This window comes from Sciurus carolinensis, chromosome 4 (genome assembly GCF_902686445.1).
Source record: "Sciurus carolinensis chromosome 4, mSciCar1.2, whole genome shotgun sequence".
Taxonomy (NCBI): Eukaryota; Metazoa; Chordata; class Mammalia; order Rodentia; family Sciuridae; genus Sciurus; species Sciurus carolinensis.
This window is the reverse complement of record NC_062216.1, coordinates 125,152,977-125,165,652: the sequence shown is the minus strand read 5'-3', so window position 1 is coordinate 125,165,652 and position 12,676 is coordinate 125,152,977. Positions and strand designations below refer to the sequence as shown.

The window sequence follows — 12,676 nt, the reverse complement described above, 5'->3', positions numbered from 1 at the left end:
CAAACTATTAGTAGGTTAAGGAAAAAAGAAAACAGTTATTACAAGTTGCATTGTTAAAACTGTGTCCCCTGTGTTTACAGCAGTTTTTCACTAAACCTGGGACTGTGAAGGGATTACAAAGAGAGTGATTAATATAGTCCTTTTTAAGGTTATGTGATGTCGCCCCGCCCCGCCCCCGCCCCTCGCCCGCCCCGTCCCGCCCCGCCCCGAGGAAAGTGGAAAGACCATGGCAATAGAGAGTAAGTGGTCACTGCAGTGTCTTCTCCCTTCGAAAGATCCAACTGCTGCTGAGGTAGAAATCGAACGCTGGCGCCCCCTAATCCTCCTCCGCGGACTCTTGCGAGGATGTCTCTTCAGTCTCCTCCTGGAACACACAAGTGCACAGGGTTAGCCGCCCCGGGTGTGCCCTGCGCGCTGCTCCCGCAGAGATGACCCGTTCCCACCTCCCAGTTCGCCTGTTCCAAAAAGCATCCGATGGTGGGCCAGCCCTGGTTCCCAGGGCTTCTTGCACCGTCATTGAGGAATCAAGGTGTTGTTTTTTCCCAGAGCCCTCACTAGCCACTGTTGACTTAAGGCTTGACATCATGGCGGCTGGTCAGCAAATTCAATTGTTTGCAGTCCGGAGACTGTCAGGCCAATGTAAAGCTTACTCACTAATTAGAGTAAAAAAGAAATGGATATTTCCCCACCCCCCCGACAGTCTGGCCAGTCATTGGTTTACAAAACCCACTTACAAGTACAAAAAAATGAAGTTATGGGGATCTTAAGGCATAAATAAACCCATCCTCCTGATACTGGTGATAATAGCTGGTATTTCTATAGTGCTTACTAGACGCTTTTAGGTACTGTCTGTTACTACCCCTATTTTACCAAAGCAACAGACAAGTCATGTGCCTAAGTTTGGGTCAAGTCAGATGGGTGTCAGAATCTGTGTGGCCTCTAGGCTTGTGCGGAGGTGGGCGAGCGCATGGGTGGACACCAAGAAAGAGCCAAAAGCATACTAAGAATTTCCTTCCCAGGACTATTTCCTCGTTTTTGCATTTATTATAGCACATTTTGAGACAATGACCAGAGTTTGGCATAACTGTTCAATCTCAATACTAAATCCATCCACATAGCCAAACATTTAATGGTGGGCTGGCCAAGCAAAGAAAATCTAATATATATGTTTTTGCAGGGCCTCCTCTTCATATAAATCTAACTCCTCCTTCTCTTTTCCTTTTTTGATTCCTTATGGCTCTGGAATTTGCTGGGGTTTCTGCAAGCCGGCTTGAGCTGCAAAGTTCTCTTTACTTTTGCTTATTTAACAAATGTGCAGTACCTTTCAGGACATGGGTGGTAAAGCGGAGACAATAAACATTTCTGATAAAAGCGTCGTTAGTGAGAGGATGATTTTTATCAAATGCTGCACACTGTCTCTTAAGACGGCATGTGAAAAAGATCTGGGAGAAGAGGTAAACATTTACTCTCGCAGCAAACTGAGCCCCTTTAAGAATGGCCAGCTTAAAACAGCTTATAACAGCCTTCATACTTTAATAGATTTGATTTTCCACATGGCTTCATTTTGTCTGGGTGGCTAACTGACACAATTTATACCTCTCTTCCTTTCCCAGGTCACTGCAGTACACCATTCAGTAAAGCATGCCTTAGAGCTTGAGTGCATTATATGACCAAACTTCCATTCATTAGTGTCTGAAACACTTCAGCTGTGAAGGGGCTCCTAAATGCTACCATGTGTGACGCTTTTGCGTAAAAGCAGCAAACGAGAGGGAAAAAGCCCCCATGAACCCGGCACTCACACACTCCCATGAATGTGCACCCACACATGCACATGCTCACACGGACTCTATCCTGGATTTGAATCACAGGCCACTGCTAACTGCAAACCCTCTGCAGAAGGTTTCAAACATTCTCTTTCCCCCAAAGACTCAGAGAGCTGTAAATCCTGGGAATAAACACACATACAAATGAATGGATTACAGCTTAAAAAATATAACCACGGCAGCATCAAGTCATGAGATTTCACACCGGTTTTGTTTAGTCTGCTTTGGGTTTTGTGGGAAATGTGGAACATATGAAGCTACCTCCTCTCTCCCCCCAGCCCCCAAACTGCGGGCTTCACATATTTAAGCAGCAGGTTTATACCTCTTGACGAGGCAACAGGCCATGACCCTGAGATTCTCTGTGGAGTCCTGGTCACAAAGGAGGATGTAGCATGATCAAAGCCACGGACAGACGAAAGAGAGGCAAGCCAAGGAGCAGCTGCCCTGTGACCTTGTCTTTTCACTTAATATTTAAATTCCAGAAAGTCACTAAGCTGTTCGGCAGATACACTCTTTGTCTGCTCCCAAAGGACTCACTTCTCATTATGACACAAGGTGTGGACTTGGTTTACTACTTAGAAACAGACCACAGCATTGGAGCTGGCAGGTATATTTTATTCCATCTTCTCACAGTTAACAAATTAATAGAGCTCAGTCACGCTGGAAAACCTCCTGAATCTGTGATTATTCCATCTCTGTTTAATTTTTCTCCACTATCTGGAAACCAAAGTACTTCAAAATTCGGAAGGAAACAGAATTTTCAGGCCATGAACGTACAAAGACCTTGTAGTGAATGGGATGTGCTCAGCTTTTCAAAACATTCACAGAAACTTTGCTCCATGTGAGCTCCTGAAACTCCTGATAATCAAACCTCTTAGACACAACTCAGGCGAAAACGATGGTCATTTGTATTGTTTCCTTTACTTAACAGTTCTTAACATGGGTAGTTGTTTTATTTATGTATCTTTCCGCTGACCTTGAAATTCTTCTGCTAGTAACTATCAATTAGTACTGGGAATGTAAAACTAGGAGGTCAGGGCGAGGAGTCTCACTCCATTAAACTTTTGGTGGCAATGTCGCTCTCACGTGCTCAGCACGATGGTTTTCTCAAATGTCGAGTTAGTGGAGCGCTCTCTCTTCTTGGCATGACCTCTACTGGCCACCCTCCAAAGGAAGCCATGGCTGCCAAGCGGATGATGCTGGCAGGGTGGTGGCACTTCCCATGTCTGCAAACCTCAGTTCTCACCTCTCCAATGACCTGGCCTTTTGCTACATGTGTGGCTGCGGTGTCACAAATGTGTATGCAATTAAGAGAAGAAAAATCCTCCCTGTCTGGAACAAAGATAAGGTTGGAAAAGCCACCCTCAGTTCTTTTGGGTGTCACAGCCTGCCTAGAGTTTCACGCGGGGCACTTCTGTGGGTACAAAGAGTAGACAGAAACAAAGGATATGGGGAATAAGCAGCTGAATCTGGAATCCCCAAAGAATCTTTTTTCCACAGTCGAGTAAAGTTGGTAGAGACCCCTGGGCTTCAATTCTGTTTTAACTTATCATAGATAACGGTTTGCACCTCCAGATATTTTGACTGTTTTCATGTTTGCAATGTACTGCAGAAGGTTCTATGAGTGCATGCAGCTCTTCAACAGCAGCCTTGAAGTAATAAGGGGATTGAAATACTGTGGCCAAGAGCCGCACAGATCTCATTAGGGGCTAGTTGATGGGGTGGGAAAGCCAAACAGCAGCTCTCTGGTCAAGAAGGCTTACCTGTTGGAATGGGGCTTCAGGAATGTTGTGATAAAAGGACTTTTCAGAGTGGAAGTGCACAGTGACATTTTTATGAGCACCAGCCACTAAAACCTCTAAACACTGAACAGTTCCCAGCCGTTCACACAGGTACTTTACAAAGACAACTGAGGGCGCACCACGCTGGAATGAAATGTGTGAGTTTTTTTGGCAGAAAACCGATGAGAGGGGAAAAGGGAGTGGGCAGAGTTGGAGAACTAGATTTTTATTATAGCTATTGGAAAACTGCACTCATTTTGCCTTAGTTTTCCTTTTGTTCATGAAAAAAAAAAATAAAGGGATTTAATAAATGTAACTCTTTCATTGCTTTGGCTAAGCTTGAAAAAAAAAATCCCCACTAAAACCCAGAAATTATAGTTTGCACATAACGCCATTCTTTCAAGTTGATTCAACAGGATGCATGTGGTACATATCTCTGGGCACACTTTGGCTAAGTGATTTGAAAAGGAGAAAGAAGACAGCCTAATATTCAACTTTAACTCCTAGTGCTTGATGGAATCTTAAAACATCTTGAGTTTCATCATGGATCTTACCACACAGGCATGGGTAAGGGAGTGCTCTGGAAGGAAGTTCAGTCTTTAAGACTGAGAGCTGAAGCTCTGGGTTTAATTTTCAGATGCAGACTAAACAGCAGATCTGCAGTGGAAGAGAGGCCAGTAAATCCTAAATGAAACCGGGAAGGGGAAATGCTCTCCCTGCAAACTTTAGGGGTTGTGTCACCATGGTGCCCCTCTGTGTGCATACTTAGGAGTACAAAATCACAGAGGTCCACATCGACTTTAATAAGTCCTCTTTTTAAATTCTTCGTTGCAAAGAATTCTGCAATTCTTCTATCATATGATGCTGCGGACCAGAAATACATTTGTGATGTAAGTTGTCCCACCAATAAATCTACAAGTACCTGGATAGCAAGAAAGGGGAAGTGACATTCTTTCTGTCATTTTAATATGTTCAACTCCTTAAGTTCTAGAAAAATTCTCCTTAAGAATTTTTGTTTCTGATTATCTCTAGTCAGTTCAGTGAACAGAAATAAAGGGTTCCTCTTTGTCAGCAAGGGCCAGGAACCAATTTTTCAAGTTTCATCTGTAGCTAAGAGACCCACAAGACCACAAAGCCAAGTTTTTCTATTTTTCTGTCAGATATTTTAATTTAAAATGGATTGGGGCTGTTTAACTTCATGGAAAGTGATTATTTCCCCCAACTAGGAAAACTTTATAACAGATTTTTAAAAACATGTTAAATGGAACATATATAAACCATATAACCTGGCAAGTACAAGGGATTCTGGTAGAAATGCTAGGAGTGAAATATGCTTTTCTAAAGGAGACTGAAGAAGCTGGGATATTTATAGCATTTGTACTGATCTTTTCTTTATTTCAGCTATATGTATATTGCAAGACATGAGTGGCAGGATTGCTTTGTGTGTATTACCAGCAACTTCATAAAATTGGCTCTGAGGTCTTATGGGGCATGTTGGGTGTATAGAGGGTTGATCTTGGATGCTGTGGCCACGTGTGCTCACCATGGTACCAAGGGCTGTGTAACCATAGCCTTGTTCCCACTGTGTGGCACCAGTAATGGTGATACCTATCTAGTGGCACTGCAGGGTTGCATGAGAAAAAATGTGACAACTGCATGGGAAAACTATTATTCAACAATTCCCCCCAAAGAAAATAAAATGTCTTAGATTGCTAAAATGCACTTCTGTTTCTCTTGTCTGTGCCCTCAACAGAGTTCCAGGCTAAAAATACCACCACCCAGGAAGCACTGGTCCCCAGGGTACTATGAACTTCTCAGTATTGGTATCAAAGGCTAATTTAAAAAAAAAATTTTTTTTTTGCTATTAAGCATCACATGTTTTCAAATAGGGGGATCACTGTAGGTATAAACTAACTAAGTTTCAGAAGTCAGGATTTTCTTCTTTTTTTGGTGCAGGAGGGAGTGGTGGTGGTACCAGGGATTGAATTCAGGGGTGCTTAACCACTGAACCACATCTCCAATGTGTTTCTTATTTTATTTTATTTTTATTTTGAGGCCCTAAGTTGCTTAGGGCCTCGCTAAGTTGCTGAGGCTACCTTTGAACTCACAATCCTCCTGCCTCAGCCTCCCGAGCCTCTGGGATTACAGGCGTGCGAGGAGTCACAATTTCTGATGATTGCAGGCTTGATCAATTTCTCCTCACCAGTTCCAGTTCTTATGGAAGAAGCCTTAAACTTGAAAAATAACTGAAGATGTAGCTAGAAGATCCTTGCAATGAAGAAATCATTCAGGGGAAGGAAATTCATTCCGATATTTCCAAAACTGTTCAGGGATATTCTTATTTTCTAGCCATGTGGTTAGGTTAAACTGCTTAATGGTTCTATTCCAGGCATGCTTACTGATGGCACAGGCTAAGCGAAACCGTTGCCCTTCATTTTCTACTTGTATAAACTTTTGCTTAGCTGCAGTATTTGTTGTCAAGCAAAAAAGTACCCACTTCTGATTTTTTATCACACTTGCACCAATCTTCCATTATCCTGTGTTAGGATTTTTGAATAACATTATGAAAATATCAATATTCACAGTAAAGTCAACAAATAATTACTTTCTGTATATAAAGGAAATTATATATATATAATATAAAGGAAATTATCATGGACAAAGCAACCTATGTCTATTCAATAATGAAGGATTTTCTTAGAAAGACCAGGTTTTAAGGCCAGTTACTATTTGTTCCCTATTAATTTGGGTCAGAATGTTTGGAAAATAAGACAAAAGTTTAGATATTGAATGAATCACCAGTTTTGATTCAGTTCACCTCAAAACAGAGGACAAGCCTTCTGCAGTACGACCAGGAAAAGCAGGCAGACATTGCCACGTCATGCTAAGCCTAATCCAGACTTCCACACAGTTAAAAGCTGTCATACTTTTAGAAAACTCTAATAGCAAATCTGTCAAGTCCCTAAACACCACATTTTGCCTTTTGGAGTTTTATAAATTGCCTCAAATTCAGTGATGTTCAGTCCCTTCTGTTGGAAGTTATCTTTACAAGACAGTCTCTGCCAAAAAACAGTTGACTTCGTCTTGCCAATATTCCTTTATTACAACTGTTAGCTGAGCTAATGACTTCATCTGTTTTTGGTTAATAATCATTTTGATATGCTTCCTTTGACCTCCAATTTCCCTGTGCTGCTATGTCCTTGAGCTACTTTACTGAGGGTTAAATGCTGGTTTCTATTTTGCTCTCTCCTTTTCCCTTGACCTCTGCAATGCCAGAGGTCAGAGGTTAAATCAAAAAGTATTTCCTATACAACATAACAGTGCCACTCAGGGAAGCCTTGGATATGATCCTTCATGTTTTGCCAGTTGGTACCAAACATTTACTGGCCCACAAAATGTTTTACCAGCTTGAAAGAACATAAGTAGGAAAATAAATAAATCAGTACTCTTTATGACTTAGGTGGTATAAATCACTATGTCCCTGAGTGAGCAGACGAGTAACTGTTTGCAAGTCTGATTTATTATGAACTGTTTACTGCATTGGCCAAGGTACCATGTAAAAGATGAGTGTTAGAGTGAGAATGCTTTCTCCTTTCTTCTTCCTTCTTTGTGTCTAGACTAAGAGCCCCCAGTAAAAATGCCTTCTTTGAGAACAAGATGCTGACTTCAATTCATCAACTTGCTTGTCCCAAAATGAAATCTCTCATTTTGCTCCAAACAATGTTTAGGTTGTCTGAAATATAAACATCCTTAAAACTGCCCTTGAAGTCTCTGTAAAAACATTCAACATTTTTGTTTAAGGGTGGGGGGAAATTCCATGATAACCAAGGCTTACTGAGATTTCTTTGCCCGGGTGCATACCACCCATGGAAGATGTTCCTTGCAGGTAAAAAGCCTATTTTGAAACATAAAGCTTTGTTTCTAGTCTTTTACAAAGTACAAATTTTCCAATTCTCTCATTGGGAAATTGAAAAGAACAGGTTTATACCTGTTCTAATTGCTGGAGTACAGCTTGCCAGAGCTGCATAACAATGAGGAAAGTAGGACTGAAACATGAAGAACTGCTGGGAATTTAAAAACCTGTTTTCCCTTTGGGGAGGGCCGTGCTGAGTAAAAATGTCTGAATTATATAAAAGGAGTCACTTCTAATTTCAGTCTGAAGCTTTAAAATGGGAACGTCAAGAAACAATGTCATGTGATAAACTAGGCAAGCCTTTTTAGAAGTCCAAGATACAGATTTATTTTTACCAAAATAAAAACTTGAGAAATAAAACTCCCTTTATCAATAATAATAACCTGATACCTTTATGATGTTCCTTTATGAAAATAAAAAGGAGGGAAAAACCTACCACCATTTCCTTCTAAAGTTAAGAATAGAATCCATATGGCTGACTGCCTCAAATTGCTCAAGAACTAGCTAATTTCTATTTATTTGTAATTAACTAACTTCCATTTATTGCTTATTTTATCACTTTAAAGAAATACAGTAGTCCTCTCCAGTACATCTCGTTTTCACTGTTTTTGGGTTAAAAAAAAGTTTATGAGAAAACTGCACATTTTCCCCTTTAGACTTTTAAGGGATGATTATCCTTCCCATTAGGATTATGGGACACACTTGAGGTTTGCAACTAATAGCATCTGGTATATTTTCCAAACACAAGTGCCCACAGTGGAGCTTCCCTTAATTTTTAGTTCCTTTCTAGGAATAGAATGTACTTCTAGATACAAACCCATTACATTAAGTACATGTTGAAAATTATGATAAATCTGAGAATCTTTTTAGAACGAACTTTGCTGTTTTGATTCCAGTTTCCATACCTGGCATTCTCAAAGCTCTGAGGTTTCAGAATTTGATGGCATAAGCTTACAGAGTCTTTGGAGTTCCACATACATGTGACATACATGCAAGGAAGCCAATTCTGACTGCTCTAATCCTAATGATAGGATTTAACAATTACTATACCATTTCCCTTAGTTAAAAAAAAAATCCTTATTTTAAAAACATGCAAGAGACATTTGAGGTAGTAGTTTTGAATTAGACTTCTAAAATTCTGGAGAACACAAACCTCAGATGAAAAACTCAGCCATCCAAAATTAGTCAGCACATAATAATACCTTTTGGAATTCATATAATTATAACTTTCTCATAATGTTCTAAGGTTTAGGGAAGAGGCACTGTTATTATTACATTTCCTAGATGGATAAATAGGATAAAGACAGATTAATTTGTATAGTAATGGGACCAAATAAAAAAAATCTTGGTCTCCCTGCATACGGCTGAGCACATTTCTTTACATATAAAATATTTAATTGTGCTAAAACCCTCACCATCTCAAAGTTGGATCTGAATGTAACCCCTCAAAGTGCTTTTGATGAAGAAAGGATATGAGCCTGAGTTAATCCAGATTGCCACATGGAAAAGCCATTTGGGAGGGTATTTTGAAAGAAACAGATGGAAAAGGAAGAGATTCTTTCGAATGTAGTGTAAAATTTACATTATCCTCCACGAACTTCCATGTAGTCTCCATGTTTATATAATTCATCACTGTGTCCTTAGACAATATAAATTAGGTAGTCCAATGAGCTCATGTTCTTTTTTTCCAATTCTAAGTCTGAGCTCCTCTCCTTTAAAGGGCAAACTTGGAGCAGGGTAAAACAGCTGTGTAACAGCCAGATTGATCAGTAAGGATCAACACAATCCACTAGCAGCTTCTTTGAAATTCCGGACTCTCTTGGGAAAAAAACAGTGATTTCACTTAGGCTGTATCTTGGGGTATTAAAGCCCAATTTGCATTCAATTCCAGTTATGTTAATGATCTCTACCGTTATATATCTGCTCCTGTCTCTCTTTGTATTTGTCATCCATCTCATCTCTAACATATTCTTTTCTTTAATGACTGTCTCCATTTTCCCTTCTGTAACTAAACAACAAAATCAAGTAAAACAGTAAGATTCCACTCTTCAGGAAATCATCCCCTTAATAACTCATGATGTTCTACTCATTCATCTGTCTCCCCTATCTGTCCCATATACACTGACATTGTATGGTCATTTGCTCAACAAATGTTCAAACATCTTCTCATGTGTTTTCATTGAATACCTTCTTCCCTAGCTGCACATAAAGACTATGTAGGGAGTTCATAGAAAATACTGATGCTTGGGTCTCCAGGCCAAATAAACAGAATTGATGGAGAGTAGGGCCAGTGATATGTAGATAAATGTCTAATAATTTGCTTTCCAGGGAAAAAAAGTCTAGATTTGCAGCATTTGTTTATTTCCATAGTGTAAATTCTCTCACCATAGTATATTTCAAGCTACCTAATTGATGTCACTGAACACAGAATTTGGAAGAGATGCTCAGAATTGACTCCTAAGGATTGGCTCCAGTTCACCACTGAATAGGATGCAGGCATTTCTCCCTCCCTCCCTCTCTCTCTCTCTAATTCTAATACACAGACAAGGTCAAGAATCTCTGAGTTAGATTATATCTTTCTCTGATGCATGACTCTTTGTTCAACTGTTCTTCCCTACAACACCAAGAGTAGAGATAGAATCCATGTTGTACACAGATCATCTATAGTTCATAGTTCATGATGTAATAGTGAATACTGCAAGTATCCTCTGACTCAAATGCATAGAATTGTCAATTTACTTTCTCTTGATTTTGTTCCTGATGAAGGATGAAAGGCTAAACATATTTGGGATCTTTTATTTGAAATATCCAATTTTTGTTTATAGTTTATTTTACCTCAGAATGCTTACAAACACTGAGTATTTTTAGCATCCACCTACTCCCACTATTGACTGCTAGTCTTGAAAGCAGCAATAATAATGATATTTTTTTCATAGTATCTCTGCTTTTATCCTCTCAAAATACAGTGAGATTATCTGAATTCACTTTCCCTGGATTCTTGTGTTTAAAAGCGTCAACTTGCTTCTAAGCAGCATTTTAAAGAATAGTAAGTAGATCCAGAAGACTGCTCAAGAGTCTCTTCCAGGCAAGGAAAGGGAAAAAGGTTCTACCGTATTTTAAATGATAAGAAAAAGATCTACAAGTAACCTGATAACATTATGATACTGCTTAATGGCTTATTTCAGTAGGTTCTGCAAAATACTGCCTAGACCTTCTGAGTATCTATTTAGATCCAGAAGGGAAGAGAACAGCAGGACATTCTTACACTTTAATACTTCACATTTTTGGCAATCATGATTACTTTCTTCTTCAGTTTATTTTCTTCAAGATATATTTCCTCAAGAAACATGAATTTTATGCTTCTATGTATAGAATGTAATTCTGACAAACAGCTCCAGGCATATGGAACAAAAGTAAAGCTGGCTTCTAATTTTTGTGTTGCCAAAGACTCCAGAGACTATGATTTCTCCATGAAAGCAAGACCTGGGAATTCATTAATCTGCAAAATCACTAGAACTTAATTTCCTAGTTTTCCAGCCTTGTTGGTGGTGTCTTAGGATCATCAGATGTTACAGAATAACCCAATGAACAAATGTGTTTCCAGTGATTTTTCAAAAAATAATTTGCAACTAGTAAGTGCCATATCAAATCAAAGGGATATAGACAGCCAAGCAGGAAGGACAAAATCTGATGTTTGAAAATTGATAAAGTAGGGGCTGGAGATATAGCACAGTGTTAGAGCCCTCGTGTAATAGAATGCAGAGGATAAGGTCTCCAGTACCACCACTACCACCAAAACAAATGAAAATGTAGAATACTTAAGGTTAAATATTAATTTTACATGTGAGAAACTGGAAGTGTTTTATTTTAAGGTATTTATATTCGCTTTTACACTGAAGACCTTGAATGTTTAGGTTTTCAGTAACATAATCTCAGACTATGTATACCTGAGCTTTTACAACAAATTTTCAAGAATATTTTGATACCAACATGATCACAACTAGAATAGTATCAGTTAAAGGTTTAATATGGAAATCTCTCTTTCAGTACAAATTTTACTTTACTTCTCAATCTAACTGGGAATGAAAAATCAAAATGACCATCTTTTACCTGAGCAGGCTTCTTCTGAACGACTTGTTGTGGCTAAGGGAGAAACAGAAACAAAAACACAAATGAAAAGTCATACTCTAAACAAAAATACACACAATGAAAAAAATCAAGAATGTACATTTTAAATGCAGATGCAAGTCTACAAAGCAAAGAAAAAAGTTTAAAATTTCAATGGTTCATCTGAGGTTAAAAGGTGCTTATTCATAATCTCTGTGTGTTAAGGAAATACAATACAGATAATCTCAATGAAATGATGCCCAATTAAAGTCTGGCATACAAACCAACTACACTGAAATAAGCTTACTATTATTTGAAAAATTTTCCTTTATTCTGAATATTGCAAAATTTAAGCAAAGGGTCTAATTTTTTAAATATTTGTATTTATAAAAATAGCTTTACTGAGATAAAATTTATATACCACATAACTCACCCATTTAAAGTATATAATTCAAAATAATTTTTTAGTATTCTCAGAGGGTGATGCAAACATTATCCCAATCTAATTATAGAGTGCTTTCATATCTCCTAAGAGAAACCCTGTACTTATCAGTGGTCACTCCCCATTCCTTCCCAACTTCCCTAGCCACCTTTCCATGCCTAACCAGCCACTAATCTACTCTCTATCTTTATAAATTTGCATGTTTGGCAATCATGATTACTTTCTTCTTCAGTTTATTTTCTTCAAGATATATTTCCTCAAGAAACATGCACATTTCACGTAAGAAGAATCATACAATATACACCTTTCGTGTCTGGCTTTTTTCACGGGCATAATTTTTTATAGGGTCGCTCATGCTGTAGCATTAGTAATTCACTCCTTTTTATGCCAAGCATTATTCCATTGCATAGATGTACCACCATCCTCAGCTGATGAGGATGGGCTATTTCTGGGCTATTTCCACCTTTTGGCTATTAAGAATAATGTCTCTGTGAACATTTGTATGTAAGCTTTAGTGTGTATGTATTTTTATTTCTCTTGGGTAACCTAGGAGAGGAAATGCTGGGTGATATGGCAAATTTCCCCCCCCACTTTTTGAGCAGTTGCCTGA

The 12,676-nt window shown here is 38.8% G+C and overlaps 1 protein-coding gene across 1 annotated transcript in view; it reads right to left on the bottom strand.

The window, feature by feature from the left end:
• Positions 1-216: 216 nt before the first annotated feature.
• The window catches only part of Hmga2 (high mobility group AT-hook 2), a 124,191-nt gene continuing 111,731 nt past the window's right edge, over positions 217-12,676 (bottom strand). The window contains exons 4-5 of the mRNA XM_047550522.1: positions 11,628-11,660; positions 217-364 (exon numbers count right to left, since the gene is read on the bottom strand). Of these exons, the coding sequence (XP_047406478.1) occupies positions 317-364; positions 11,628-11,660 (81 nt within the window). The 3' untranslated portion in view covers positions 217-316. The remainder of the gene's footprint in view (positions 365-11,627; positions 11,661-12,676) is intronic.